The 14,599-nt window shown below is 38.1% G+C and overlaps 1 protein-coding gene across 3 annotated transcripts; it reads right to left on the reverse strand.

Moving 5' to 3' along the window:
* Positions 1–471: 471 nt before the first annotated feature.
* IKZF5 (IKAROS family zinc finger 5) lies at positions 472–14,591 on the reverse strand. Of its 3 annotated transcripts, none has more exons than XM_067300346.1 (6): positions 14,540–14,591; positions 12,583–12,648; positions 11,402–11,496; positions 10,913–11,076; positions 10,452–10,634; positions 472–5,957 (listed from the first exon to the last, which is right to left on the reverse strand). In XM_067300346.1, the coding sequence occupies exons 4-6, from the start codon at positions 11,043–11,045 to the stop codon at positions 5,014–5,016; spliced, it is 1,260 nt and encodes a 419-aa protein (XP_067156447.1). In that variant the 5' UTR covers positions 11,046–11,076; positions 11,402–11,496; positions 12,583–12,648; positions 14,540–14,591; the 3' UTR covers positions 472–5,013. The 3 variants fall into 3 exon arrangements, with proteins under 3 accessions (XP_067156447.1, XP_067156449.1, XP_067156450.1); XM_067300348.1 differs by having other exon boundaries at positions 11,402–11,514; XM_067300349.1 differs by lacking the exons at positions 12,583–12,648; positions 14,540–14,591 and having other exon boundaries at positions 10,913–11,092; positions 11,402–11,418.
* Positions 14,592–14,599: the final 8 nt, after the last annotated feature.

Here is a 14,599-nt window from a genome sequence, read left to right on the forward strand (position 1 = left end):
ATACGAATGATGATATGAAGGGAGGGAAAGTGTGAAGAGTGTCCTAGTTCAGCTCTAGAATTAAGTATTTGCAACTTAAGAAGCAGACAAAAATAAACATACTGTTTCCCCTTCTCCTCTGATATGGTAATTCACCTAAACGATCATAGATACTGCTGAAGTCCACAGCTCCTTGGACTCCACCACTTGTATTTGCAACTTGTCCTAGAGGTGCCTTGACTTACCTGATGTGGTGAATCTTGGAGGGAAACACGAGCTGGTTGTTACATGCTTGCTCTCCAAATGTCCTAATCTCTAAAGACCAGATGTATCAGTTCCAGTTTTGTAGCCCACATACAATCATGAGTGCAAGGGATTCAGTTGAAATAATTCAGTGCAAACTATGGAAGTCAGTACATGGCTTTCCAACAGCAGCTTACCAGGATCCAGCTGTTGGAGCATATGCAATTTTAAGAAGAATTAACATTAAACTTAATTAGAAAGTGTTATTTTATTCATATCTTACAAAAGCAAAGCTTCACAACATGAACTACACTAGATATAGTCAAGTTATTTCAGAACTTGTCTTCTGAAAACATTCACTACACAATAAAATTTATTTTACAACTCTAACAGCTTTCATTTTTGCATACAAAATATGCTCTTTACATTGAAATACATATTATTAACAAAGCAGGTACTTAGAAGCACATACACAAAGATTGCTCAATGAAAAATGCTTCAGCAGGGAATAGATTTTCCTGCAGCAGAACATTCATCTGCTGTAGATCTTAAAAGAAGCTTAAAATTAATGGAAAACTTGCCAGTGAAGACTTCTAAATTACATTCCCTTCGTCAAAAGAAAAAACAAACAAGCAAAACCTCAAAACATTCTGGAACAAAACAAATAGCAACAGATCACTGCGCTAGAAAACACTGTTGAAACGTGTCTTCTAGCACTGAATTTTATGTTAACATGCCAATCAACATTTTATGTCAAAATCATCTTTATCTAAACATTGTATCTGTGAAAAGTCAGCTATTATTCCCTGTTAAGCTGCTCCACAGCTGGTTTAAGTATTAACAGAGATAGATAACTAATCTACCAACAACTTGGTCTAATATTTGCATGTTTGGTGGAATATTCAGTCTCAAAATACTAAGTCTGCATTAAGAGTACTATAAATAGTGCACGTTAAAAATATGTCCAAAAAGCTATAAAATAATCTATTACAATTAAAAAAAAAAAAAACCTCCACAAAGCTAATGTTTTTCAACTACAAAACTTAACAGAATCAAGCTGTGGAAAAACTTCAGCTCATCCCCAAACTTTCCTGTTAATACAAGTTAAAAAGCTAATCAGCACCTTATAATATATTATAAGGATTTGTTTGTTTTGTTTTTAAGTTAGTGCAGTGTAGCACATGGAGAACTCAATATGGAAAGTCCTGCTAACCTAAGGCTCGATCCTATAATTCCTCACAAGTATCCCTCCTTTACTCTGAATGAATAAGGTTTACTTGCGCAAGAATTATCAGGATCATACTCTAAAACAATTTTGCAGAATTAATTCTGCTCTTTAAATTATAGTAAATGATATATACAAAATCATGAAAAACTATTATGCAAATGCACCTTCCAAACATACTCAGTAGTCAGAAGGAAATAGGTATAGTCAAGGTACTGTTTGGCACAACTGAACACACAGTATGACGCTGAAGAACTAAGAATCCTAGTCCAGAAGCTGACTCCCTGTGAAGGACTAGGAAGTCAGCGGGGATCCAACCCACAGATCTGGTTGCAAAAGGCATGATGCCAAAGCCTGTTGCCTCATAAGAATTCCCCCTGCAAATGGGAGCTTGCACAAGGGAAGATGTTAAACCAGTTTTAAAGTGTTCAAAAGTTTTTAGATGTCCAAGCGAATTCTCTTTTCCTTGGGTACTTTGAAGCAGAAAAAGTGATATTAAATCAGTAGTTTTAAACTATTTCTAAATAACTTGCAAGGTTTGGGGTTGGACTTTTTTTTTGTTTTACACTGAGTTCTGTTATTAAGAACATGATACAGTTCATCCTCAGTATAGGATCCTCTCCTGAATGATGGCTCCTTTTCAAAAAGATAATGCAGGTGTTCTCTTACTACCAGCTACGTCTATTAGTGACCTAACTATTCTTTTATCTAAAATGTCTTCCAGAGGCATCACTGTTCACAAAACCATTTTACTAAATTGCCAAAACATTAGCCTACATACAAAAAAGAAAGTCTAGAATGTTTACAGGCACTGCCAATGAAAGCCCAAATGGATCAGAAACTTTGTGAAAATGGATCAGAAATTTGTGAAGAATGGAAGGCTCAAATGTCAAACATTTGTGCCCAGAGTTAATAATCTCCCTACTGATGTCAGGAGGGAGAAAGACTGGAACCACAAAACAAAGATACCGTAGCTGTTGTAAGCTATCATTCAGTATTGGAAGGTACGCCTTGCAGCACCAGAATCTGAAATTAGCAGATCTACTGGTTTCTTTATTGTTGCTAGAGCCTAAGGAAAGTTTGCATTAGCTATCACAAGGCAAGGAAAATTACCTCAATGATTTACTCAATGTAATGGTCTTCAACAATAATGTTTATAGTTTTAATATTATATTTTAGCCAAATTTAGGTTTTAAAATGCAGAAAAGATAGGCCAAAAGAGACCTATTATTTCTGTATTATTCTTTGACCAGAAGTGTCATGTTACAAAATTGGTACAAGAGCAGTAACTTCCAAACAACTGGATTCCAGTTCAGACAACTTTATTGTAGTCCTTAAAGTAAAAATGGACACTCAAGTGTATGACTCCAGGTCCTCTGTACATCAGTTTATGCGTACAGAGTTGGTGTTTTGGCTATAAAATAAATTTTAAAAAGTATAAAGCAACAAAAGGTATTTGGGGATCATGAAGAGTGTCGTTATGAATCTACTGTATTGATGACTGAAAGTGGAAATCACATCTTGGTTACGCAAATCCACTAAAATGGATTTTGAACCAGGCCTGCCTGAAACCAAAAACTTATTTTGAGAATTGATAGCATGTTATCATTAATTTTGCAGTAAATTGGCATATTTATTATTTTATCTCATAGCCACTAGACTATGTGCTGACAATAATCCAGTTCCTTCAACTGGTTAATGGAAAATTCAACAGCAGATAAGCTAGATAAGCTATGTGAAGAGAAACATGTATTCAGTTCCCAAATTTCTAATTCACTGAAGTGAAAATTACTGCTAAAGCTAAAGCTTTCAGAAGGGTGTTTTTTCCTGCATGTGGATCTTAAACTGAAGTCATTGCAAGTTTATCCAGTGGCCTCAGGAAGCTTTAGCTCCCGTGACAATGTCAATCTGAACAACCCAAACATTTGCTATTCAGATTCCAACCTCTGACTCCAGAACATCAGTAATACCTTGTTCCTGCCTTTAGCAAAACATTATATGCTGTCATATTTTGCTGATATTAAAAAGGGAATATAAGGGGAGGTTTCATTTGTCTTAATGCAAGTAAGAAACTAAGGTAAAAGTGCATGTCTAAATATGGGAAAAGTAACGGTTCTTCACTATTTTGAAACATTACAAATTCCTGTGTAGCATATCAAGAGCTTTTATTAATTTTGCTAGGATGTTTTATTTAGGTTTATATTAAAGTGCCTGTCCATTAGCCTAGGTGCTTTTAAAGTAAGATGTACAGTATAAAAAAATAAAATGAACATGTGCAATGGGCTTCATGTACATCTTTAGTTGCCATTTGCCACCTACAATATTAATAACAATGACTTAAAATGTAGTCACCCAATATCCCTTTGCCTGCCTACTACATAAATGGTTCAAACCCACAAAAAAGCAGAAATCCTTCCCCCTTTTTCTGGCATGTCCAAAAGGGTAACAAATGTGGGGCAGACTGACAAGACAAACTGAATGCCAAGTTAGCTGAAGTTTACCATAAACTAGATTACTCAACTTCCAAACATATAGGCAACCTACAGTTTTAGCTTGACCCAAGACAAAACTGAACAAACTATTTTTAATTTGTAAACTTCTTGTTTGTTTCTATTAGAACTTCTATCAGCAAGAAAGAAGTCTAATTGTGCAAATTTTTAATATGCGTACAAATCAGTTTAAGGCAGTTAAACATCTCATAGAATATGTATTAGTTCTACAAGCTCTTCATTATGACCAGTTGTTTAAAAATTGCCTCCTTTAGGAAAAAAAAAAAAAAAAAAAAGACGTTTAAAGCTATTTGGTAAATAGTTTAAAATAAGGTGACGTTTAATTTTTCTTTTACGCAATTAGTGACTGACAAGAAAGTATGTCCCTTTTTTTTTGCTTTTTTTTTCCTACTAGAGATTCAGTCACAAAACGTTATCTTCTAGTTTTCTGCTGAGTTTTAAAAGTAACAACTAAAGTAGTGTTTGAGGCCTAGCATGAAGAGTTTAGACTATACTAAGCAAAAACTTACTATTAACTTTCCAGATTAAAGTAAGTTTTAAATCAAATTGTATTTGTATGTGAAAGTTGCTTCTAACTTAGAAAGTCTGTTTTTCCAGTTTGATAATAGCTAAGTTTTTAAGGATAAGTCTGTCTCCAAAGTAACCATACATTCATTGCATTAACCTTTCACATTTTATGGTTACAATATTTTATCTTGCCTGGTAAATAGTCTGATAATTGCATCCTATGTTTCAGGACACATATTCTGCATCTACATTTATAGAATGTTTATTGGTATTTTAAGTGCAATCAACTTAAATTTAACAAACAAAACATGTAATTGCATTCTAATTCTTATAGCATTCTCAGCTTTTTTGAAAGACTATATAATAATGACCACCACATCTTACAAAAAATTTCCCTGGCAAGTTTTATGACAGCATAGAAATAAATTTGCCTCCTTTGTCCAATTGCTTAATGTGAAGATTCCTTATGGAAATGAGCAAGCTTTCCTTCAGCAAGTATGAAAAATATACTGTAATATGTTAAAAAACTAAATGAAAGCATGTTCTCAGTCAATGCTGATTATGTTGGCCTCTTGCAAAATGGCAAGCAAAGTCATACTTATTTTTACACTTACACCCACATATGTTGCACTGAAAAGGATTTTCAAACCCATGACATCCCATGTGAATAGTATAAAGGATATTGTCCGCAAAATACATGTCACAGTGCTGGCAGTGATGCAGAAGCTGAGGGTCCTGAACTGGAAGGGTTGGAGCTGGAGTACTTGGTTGACTGTTACTTATGCTGGGAGTACTGGTGTGGGCACTGCGATCACTGCTTGGACCTGCCACCGGACTATAGTTCCTTTGATTGTGTGTAGGCCGAGGATCTGGGCTGGTTGGAGATGAACTTTGAGGAATATTTGTTGACACAGCTGAAACTACTGCAGGTGCAGCAGGCTGCTGTATCATGAAAGGCTTTTCATCTTGACAGGAGACAACATCAGGAGAGGCTGGATTTTGGTTTTCAGGTGGCAAGCTAGATAACTGTCCAGCTAACGTAGACAGCTGATTTAAAGGATTATCTACCATAAGGTCTTGTGGATCTCTTGGCAACCCACTGCTCTGGGTTGGTTTTGTCATACTCTCATATGCTTCAGTCTGGATATTTGGGATTTCATGAGTGAAATCATTAAGGTAGTCTGGTTTCTGAACCACCATGGAAGGTGGACTCAAATTAATTAATGCTCTTCTGCTGTACCCCAAATTGCTGGTCTTCTTCTGCAAAACCCCCCACATTTTCTTGCTGCTTAGGGAAGACCTTGTACCCTTGATAGGCACCATTTTATGTTTACGTCTACGGTGATGAGATAAGTTGCTTCTGTCACTGCAGCGGAAGGAACACAATTCACATTTGTATGGTTTTTCACCAGTATGCGATCGCATGTGAGCTTCTAGATGACGTTCGTAAGCTGATGCAAATGGACATAAATGGCATCTGTGTGGCTTCTCACCTGGAAAATTAAGAAATATTATACTATAGCATTTTCTGGAGTGTTTGAAAAAGCTTTTCATGCAACAGAGAGTTGTTAACTGGGAGCTCTAATTGAACAGTTCAAATTCAGCTCCGGAGACACTGCTAGTTCTGAGTTTAGCTGGGTATTTGGTAGAATAGTAGAGTAAGTTGAGATATCTCTGCTTTCTTAATAAATAGGAGTGAGCATCTGGAAAACTGTTCCCAGAACTAGCAACAACAGATACCCTGACTAGTAACTGCAGCAACGATGCCAAGGTCTGAATGCAATGATGTTTGAGTGGTGCTCTTAGTAGATCTAGAGTCTACCTCAGGTTTAAAGCACATAAGCAGTTGACTACAAAAAGGTGTGTACGACACTGTAATTGTTCTTAATGATATTTGTGTTTAAATGTTGAGAGAAGGTATCCTTTTGATATCTTCCAAACATTCCTATAACGTAATCATCCTGGCACTACTATCTGAATAACACACATACACATGCACGCACCCAAGAACTGAATTTTCTAAAAGGATTCTGTGGCCAAAGAGCTATTAAAGAAAACAAAGGCCAGCTAATCCCTGGACAACTGCATGCTCTCTCAGAGGTGGTAGTTGAGTTTTGTCCTTCCTAAAAGTTTCGGCTTTGCTCTTCTACTAAACAACATTTAGATTCATTCCTGCTAATGCTTTTTAAAGTCTTTAAGAAACTTTCAAACAAGATTATAGGTCAATGCATTTGTAACACAATACTTTGGACTTTTAATCTTTGTTTCACAGAGTGATCTTTTAGGAGTTTTTAAGATAAGAGTCTACAATGTCAGAAATGCCAAAAGCATTTGATACATTTCAGCACCTGAGTATGTAACAGCCTCTTTGTACTTACAAGATTAGGCTCACATCTAGAATGAAAGGTCAATTTCTAAATTACTGTTATGCCAATGGTTCTCCTACAACTCAGCATGACAAACCCAAAAAATAAGAGTGTGATTCTTGTCTTCGGTCTTAAAGTTCTTTTGAAGCATTTTATACTATTGTATAAACAGGACAATACATTTATTTTGTGGCTTTCAAAATCTATTATCTAGAATGACCGTGAAAGCTAGAGGTCTGAATGCAGTGAGGGCCACTATTACACTGCAAGCGCCACACAAGCCCTGTAAGATGGCATATGACTGATACAGAAAGACAGGAAAACCTTACCATGCTGAGCATCCCATCGTTTGGAACCACAGCCTGGGATACTGAGTACAGAGGGTTTTTTTCCTCTGGCTCTTCAAGAAGAAAACAATTTCTGTGCTACCTCTAGTTACCTTATTCACACCAACCGAAACCACAATTTTTCTATGAGCATATATGTGTGTGTGTGTGTGTGTGTACACATATGTAAAGATCTGGTATAAACAGCCACGTAAAGACTGAGAGAAACTCCCTGCATATAGGAGCAACGTCTACACGAGTGGCTTACTCCATTCTAGACTGGTTAGACAGAGATAAAGATCTGCATCCCATGTTGCAAGTCTTTAATCCAACACAGCTGGTGAATTAATTGTGCAGCTGTTAGACTCAGCATTCATTTAATTCTGCAGTAAGTTGCACTTAAGCTACACTTAACAGTTGTATGATCATGCCTGGGTCCTCATTACTTCGGCAAATACTGTGCTGCACTTCCACGTTATCCAGGATGAATTATCTATTTACTTACATAACTTTTAGTGCTCTGAGGCTAATGGTCAGCTATCATTTCCCTGTTTTAATGCTGATTCAGTCACTCTGAGCTTTCATAGTCCGTGCAAGCTGTACATTAGCCTTTTGTCATGCCTCCCAACCATGTTTCTGAGCAGAACCACGCTCAAATCTTGAATCTCCTTGCCCATAAGTGAAGAAAAACCTTTCTTATTCTGGAGTCCCTTGACTCTGTACAAAGAAACAAAGTGAGTCTTTCCGGAAGAGCTATTAGGGTAATGGCTAAATGGTGGTACCAACAGGGCACCATGCAGTGCTGTATTAAAATTAAGGATATGAAATCTATTGTAAGAAAGCAAACAGGAAACAATACAGAAAAGGGACTCTCAGATAGCCTGAGATTCCTGTCTATATTGTAAAACTGAACAGATTGGGATAGTGAAATGAACTGTTGTCATTGTACAGTCATTGGTACTGTGGTAGGCATCAGACATCTGAACCAGTAATCTGGCTATAAAGCATTCATTGTATGAAAATGTGTCCAAATTACAGAAGCTCTTTGATACACAGAAGACTGACATCCCCTGTACCTCTCTCTCACTGCTAGTCAGCTTTCTGTAACTGAAGTAATTCAGACTGCATGATTTTGTAGCACACGGTGATGTATGCCTTCAATTCGGCTACCTTTTCCTAGCACCTTTGTGAAAGTTTCTTTGATCAAATGAGTCATGCATATATCCTCCAATTCTAGGAATACCTGCAGAAGCACTGACACAATAGTCCGCCCACATGGAAAGCTCTGTTCTTCCACTTTTTCCCAAAACATGAAGTCAGAGCTACCTTTTTATTTTAAATAAAGGCATACAAAGCACCATTACATTTGCATGCTGCTTGTCTCCTTCTCACCATCCCATAGTTCAGCTGTGGTATACTGCTGACAGCATTATATATTATGACCATGAGAAACAACTCAAAATGTTAGTTAAGGCACAAGCCCAAAGTATTATGCTTCACCCTAAAAAAAGGGCTTTCCCATTAACTTAAGTTGCGTAGCCCATGAAGTGCTTGCAGCTGAATAACTACTGTTGGGTCAAAAATTCTTGAGGACATTTCTTAGCCTCCCAACTTTTGGTTGCAATCTTTCTTGCTTTTGTACACATGCTGAAATAGTCAAAATTTGCAGCACGTACTGCTCTGCTACCTCAAGCCACTCAGTGATCTCTACTACCTGAAGTAGTCGCAGGATAATAACACATTTTGAAAGCACGAATGAATGGTCAACCTAAGATCTCAGAGTATAATAAAGGTAGACAACTTCCTATAGTAAGAGAAGGAATGCTGACACTGTACCAGTACCCACATTCTGATATTTAAAGCAAGAAAACTTGATTTTGCTTTCTAGTACAGCTAAAATTTATGATGTTTGATGTTAAGTAACAATGTGTTATTTCTGTTGTTCCATCTGAGGAACCTCATGCATACAGACACATCCAAAAAAAAAAAAGAAAAAGAAAAAGAAAAAAGATTCAGCAAGCACCACACAATACTCAGTATACTCTAATAGCAATTTATGCTTCCTGTCAGAGCGCTAGCAGTCAATCTACTTGTGTGCACAACTGGCCAGTAGTAACTGAGGGCTTGGGGATGTGAGTTTTTAGATGGCAATAGCTATATGCTACTGAAGACCTGGAATTTGGAAGTTGATGCATTACCTCTGCAGCTCTAAGTACCATTTGTCATCCTGAAGCGCTGCATTTACTGCTTTAAATCTGCAGTATGTTTTTTTTCCCCACTAGATAACCCTGGTTTCACAAGTCCAGAAATGGCACTGTGGAGAGTAAAATTCTTAAAAGTAAAACATCTCTCCTGTTGTCCACATACCATATGAGACAAATAGGTAGATGAAGCTGTAGCTGCTGCTGCTTTATCAAAAAAAAAAAAAAGTCAAAAAAAATTGTTCAAAACACACTGCTGCTTTGCAGATCTGCAGTGAGCCGTGTGTCAGAAGTGTGTCAAATGCAGGTGCACAAGTCGCAGTATTTTCTTCATTATTAGAACTACACAAAACTTTCACTGGGAATCCAAAAATGGCAACAGCTACACATAGAGGTAGCTCATGGTAGCACAAAGAGGAATTTACAAGATTTTCAGTCTGAACCTCAGAACTCTGATTTCTAGCTGCTTGTCCCTTTCTATCCCATCACACATTGTAGAAACAAGTCAACACTGCGAGGAACATGAAAGGAGCACCAGCTTCCCAGGAATATATCCCAGGAGTTTCTGTGCAGAAGCAATGGTTTACAGCACAGTGAGCATATGACTAACAGCAACTGTATCTAAAGAGATAACTATCCAAGTTGCAACAATATGTTTTCCTTTAAAGCAAGTCCTAGAATGCCATCTACACAAAACACTGGAAAAGACAGAGTTAAAAGTTTTCGGACAGTCCATACACCGGCATACTCAAGACCTATAACAACTTCCATTCTTTGGAAAAACACATTTTTTTCTTATTGCTATAGTTAACACCCATTATGTCTTCTGTATCATTTTAGTATACTAGGTAGGTACTAAAGTAAGACTTTAAAAAGACTTTTCACTTCCGTTTTCTCTCAACTGCCAAAAAGTCGGAGCTGATTCTGTGAACAGTTTAGGATATTCTACCTTCTATTGTGAGTTTTGCTTCTAATTGTTGAGTAACTCTAAGAACTAGCACACTGCTTGAAGATGTAAATTGCTCACATACAGATCATCACACTGAGGTAGTATCACAATGCCTCACAACAAACTACTGCAGAATATTTCATACCTGTATGAATTCTGATATGCTCTATGAGCCGTGCCGTTCCTTTGCTGGCATAGTTGCAATATCGACACTTTAACTTTCCATCGAATGTCCTTTCAAACCCATCCACTAACATTCCTGAGTTTTCATCCAGTGAGACTTCAACAGAAGGATGATCTAGCCCATTCTGATCACCTTCTGTCCCAGCTGCAAATAATGCAACAGAGATTTTGACTGAGAATCACTGGAATACTATGTACAATGACAACAGGCCAAATATCTTATGCATTTTTACACCTTTGGTCTTTAAATATACAGAACTATGATCAACAAACCTTGATTAAAACAAAGATACATACACATCTTTTAGGAAAACTACTACCAGAAAAGTTCCCATACAACCGTAGTCTGCATAATTATCTGCAATGTAAACAATGCAGTCATTCTCAAAAAGGTAAAATTTGACAGCACTGAAATTAGCTTACCTCCCTGAAGAGTCTCTGCTTCCTTGTCTCCACTAACTGATCCAGAAATCATATTTACATGGTGAGTCTGCTGGGTAAGGTATTCCTGAAAATCTTTTACGAAGTCCAGAGGTTCTGGTTTCTTTTCACCCATATTCACACTTTAAGTCTACAATCTCTTCTGCCTGGAAGCAAAAATATCTTCAAATCACAAGCGTAACTAAATTTGAATGCATTCAAAAAAAAAAAACTTGTTTCTACAAGTGAAGGATTACTTCTATCATGTTAAATAATACAATGTAACTGAATACACAAATTGACAACCATAAGAATATTATTTTTAGAATCCTTTACTCATTAAAGACCATCAAATATCTATTACTGGGGAAGCAGTTTTTAGCAACAGTAATGTAAGGACTATATAACATAGGATAAAATGAAATAACAATCAAAAATCAACAAGACATTACTTGACTTGCTTTAAAACAACAACAACAAAAAGGGTTGCACCTGAATTTCAGTTCCCTGTTAAGTAGCAGACATGCTCCAAAAGGTACTCCCAATAGGTCAGATTGAAAGCAGAGAGCACAGCTCTCCCACTTTCCCTGGAAGGAAAAAAGAAACTATAAAGCTGTTATTCTCCCCCATCCCCAGGAGCTGTAAGAAAGAAGCTTGGGAGAAAAGAAAAAAAAAAAAAAAAGACAAGTCCTAACACTTTACTGCTATAAATTTTATTAAAGCAATTTTATTTCCAGCAGGAACTTTTCAAAAACTGCATCCACTACTTACTCTCACTGATAGTCTGAGAGACTCAAATATTTTCTCTGGTGAACAAATGGTTCTGCAAAACCCAGAGTTTGGGAAGTCAGTCATGGACAACTGTAATACAGTCTCTGATGTTGGCAAACTGAGTGAATGTGACTGATTAGCAAGGATGGAAAGAAGTCTTGTACAAAGCGATATTGCAAAGTTCTCTTATCCTAAAATTTTAGTGTCCTACTCTGTATAAGATATAAGATGTTAATCCATTTTATTATTTTGCATTTAAGTAATGAAAATATTCACCAGACGTCATTTGTCATAATCTTTTGCAGTACTGTAGATGACATCATTAGAATCTCAATTTGCAATGAATTTGTGAGGATGGAACTTAGGACTCAGTCTGAAAGACTGCAGAGAGTCACACATGCTATTATTACTGCTGACTGCAATCAGAAATCATTTATAATGCTACTCTCTTAATGAGAAAACCTTTTTGTTTTCCAATAGTTACTATACAAAATGTTAAAGTGACCTCAAAAACCCCAGTCCCAAATTCAAGACCATATTAAATAACAAACATGTTCTCCTCTATTTTCAAAATTATTTACAACTATTAGTCAATTTTGTTACTCTGCAATGCAACTCCAGTAGCCTAAAAGTATAAACTAATCCATTGCATATTGCTACTTTGTTCTGCTTGTTAGGTATAACTGAAATCAGTTTTGTCTAACTTTTGCAACAGGTGTTTCTTAAAATGTGTTATCTGTGCTTCTGAAGTTAGAGGATAAAACTCAGCCCTTCACAGATGCCATTTTTGGCATCCAGACAAGTATATTCTTTCACATCATGCCTGCGTATGCTCAACCATTATCATTGTTACCACTGTTAAATTAGTTCTGAACACATCTTGACATATCAATTTTTCCTACCCTCTTTCAGATGTCACCAGTCTCCTCTAGGCTTAAGTTAATTTGTTTTCCATTTGTTGGGGTCTCCTGCAATAAAAGATACAAGGGACATGCATTAAAGATACAGAAGCGGTATAGAGGACAAAGTAATGTTGAGTCCTGGCCAGGGCATTTTTCAGCAAATTATAACAGTAAGAAATAATAATTTAAGCTTAAAACACTTTATATGCTGAATGGTTCAACGCAAATCAACGCAAAAAGGTCCATATTTTCACAGAAGAACCTGTGTATCCCTTTTTGTAAGGCATAAAAACTTAATTGTTTATCTTATTTAAGTTTTAAAGAAAATTACACATAATTTTAAGAATCATATTGGGAGAAGACATGATTTTGGGGATCAACTGCATAAAAACTGTGTTCTCTGCGTCATCAATTTACTTCACAGAAGTCCATCCTTTTTTAAATGTAGATAAATTGCTATAATTTAACAACTGTCTCAAACATCTACATTTGTACGTGCAAAAAGATCTTCTGTGACTTATGTGAGCCACTTTATACACAATCATTTTTTTGTTTTGTTTTTCTTACAGAGACACAACAGACCATTCCCCTTTTCAGCAGAGAATGATATAGATCAGATATTTGATACATCACTACTGCAAACTAATAAATACAACTATTGAAACCTGAGCAGACCAGCTCACATTCCATGTATCACATCCAACGATTTAAAGTTCTACTTATAAAGAACAGTTATTACAAAGAAAAATAAGTTTTGTGCATAGACAACTACATCTTCTCCAACTTTAAACTGCTGCATAGAACACTAGGCGTTGATTTTTCTACATGGGTGCAACAATTCAATTTAGCATGAGTTATAGCTCAGATAATGCTAAGTATACATCTAAAAAGTGCTGTAGGATGTGCTGCTATGAAAGGCAATGCTACAAATATTTTGTCTAAAGAATTTTACTAATAAATAATTCATATGTAATAGTAAAAAATAATTTATGCATAGTTTTAAACAGTAGTTTAAAAGCATACTTAATAAAAACTCAATCATACTTCAGGAATTATGTTTATAAGAGAATAAAACAGTATGACTGCAAGCACGTATTTGCATCCCATTTCCTTGTAAGGAAATTGGGGGGGTGGGGGAAAGAAGGAGGAATCTCCCTGTCACAGTCTCATCTATTCCATTACAAATCGCTTAAAATGAAAGAATCAAGGAGGAAGGATCCAAAACTCCACCCAAATCCAGCAACTCATGTTCTTTCACTTTTTTTCTCAGGAAGTTTCATGTGTAGAAAGGAAAATAGGAATCTCAGCCCCCTGAAGCGTTTCTAGTTGCACTGCAGAGTTTCATGATCAGCCAACAAAGATTACCAACTCCCTCAACGGCACCCACGCTTTCTGCACGGCAACTTTCTAAGTGCAACGACGGCGCACAAATATGCCAAGATTTCCTCCACTTTTATCAGATCTCAGCTTCCCACGCGCGCTGCCTGGGAGGAAAGCTGACATACGGTGGGAAGCGGCACCACCAAGGGAGACCGCCGAGCAAACTTCGGTCCCTCCCCCTTTAAAAGCAGCCGAGAGCTCGAGGGGCGGCACGGCGACCCGTGCCCGCTCCCGCAGCACCGGCCGGCGCGGCGCCGCAGCCGCTCCGCTCCGCTCCACACCGCCACCGCCCATCCCGGCGGCGCGGAGGCACCGGCTCCCCTCGGCGGGGGCAGCGCCGCCGCCCTCCGGCCCTGTCCCTGTCCCCGCCGCCGCCGAGGCGCCCGGCCCCGCGAGACGGCCCCGCCCGGCTCCCTCACGGCGAGGCCCCCGGGGACCCCGCGGCCGCCGGGCAGGTGTGTGGCGGCCGCCGCGCGGCTCCGCCCCGCCCCCCGCCAGCACAGCCCGGCCGCGGCGGCCCTCGCGAGGCGGCGGGCGCGGGAGGCGGCGGCGGGCGCGGGGAGAGGGCGCCACTCACCGCCGCCGCCCCGCGCCGCGCCCGCCGCCCGCCGCCGCTGCCGCCATGTTTGTTGTGCTC

The sequence above is a fragment of the Apteryx mantelli genome, chromosome 7 (genome assembly GCF_036417845.1).
Source record: "Apteryx mantelli isolate bAptMan1 chromosome 7, bAptMan1.hap1, whole genome shotgun sequence".
Taxonomy (NCBI): Eukaryota; Metazoa; Chordata; class Aves; order Apterygiformes; family Apterygidae; genus Apteryx; species Apteryx mantelli.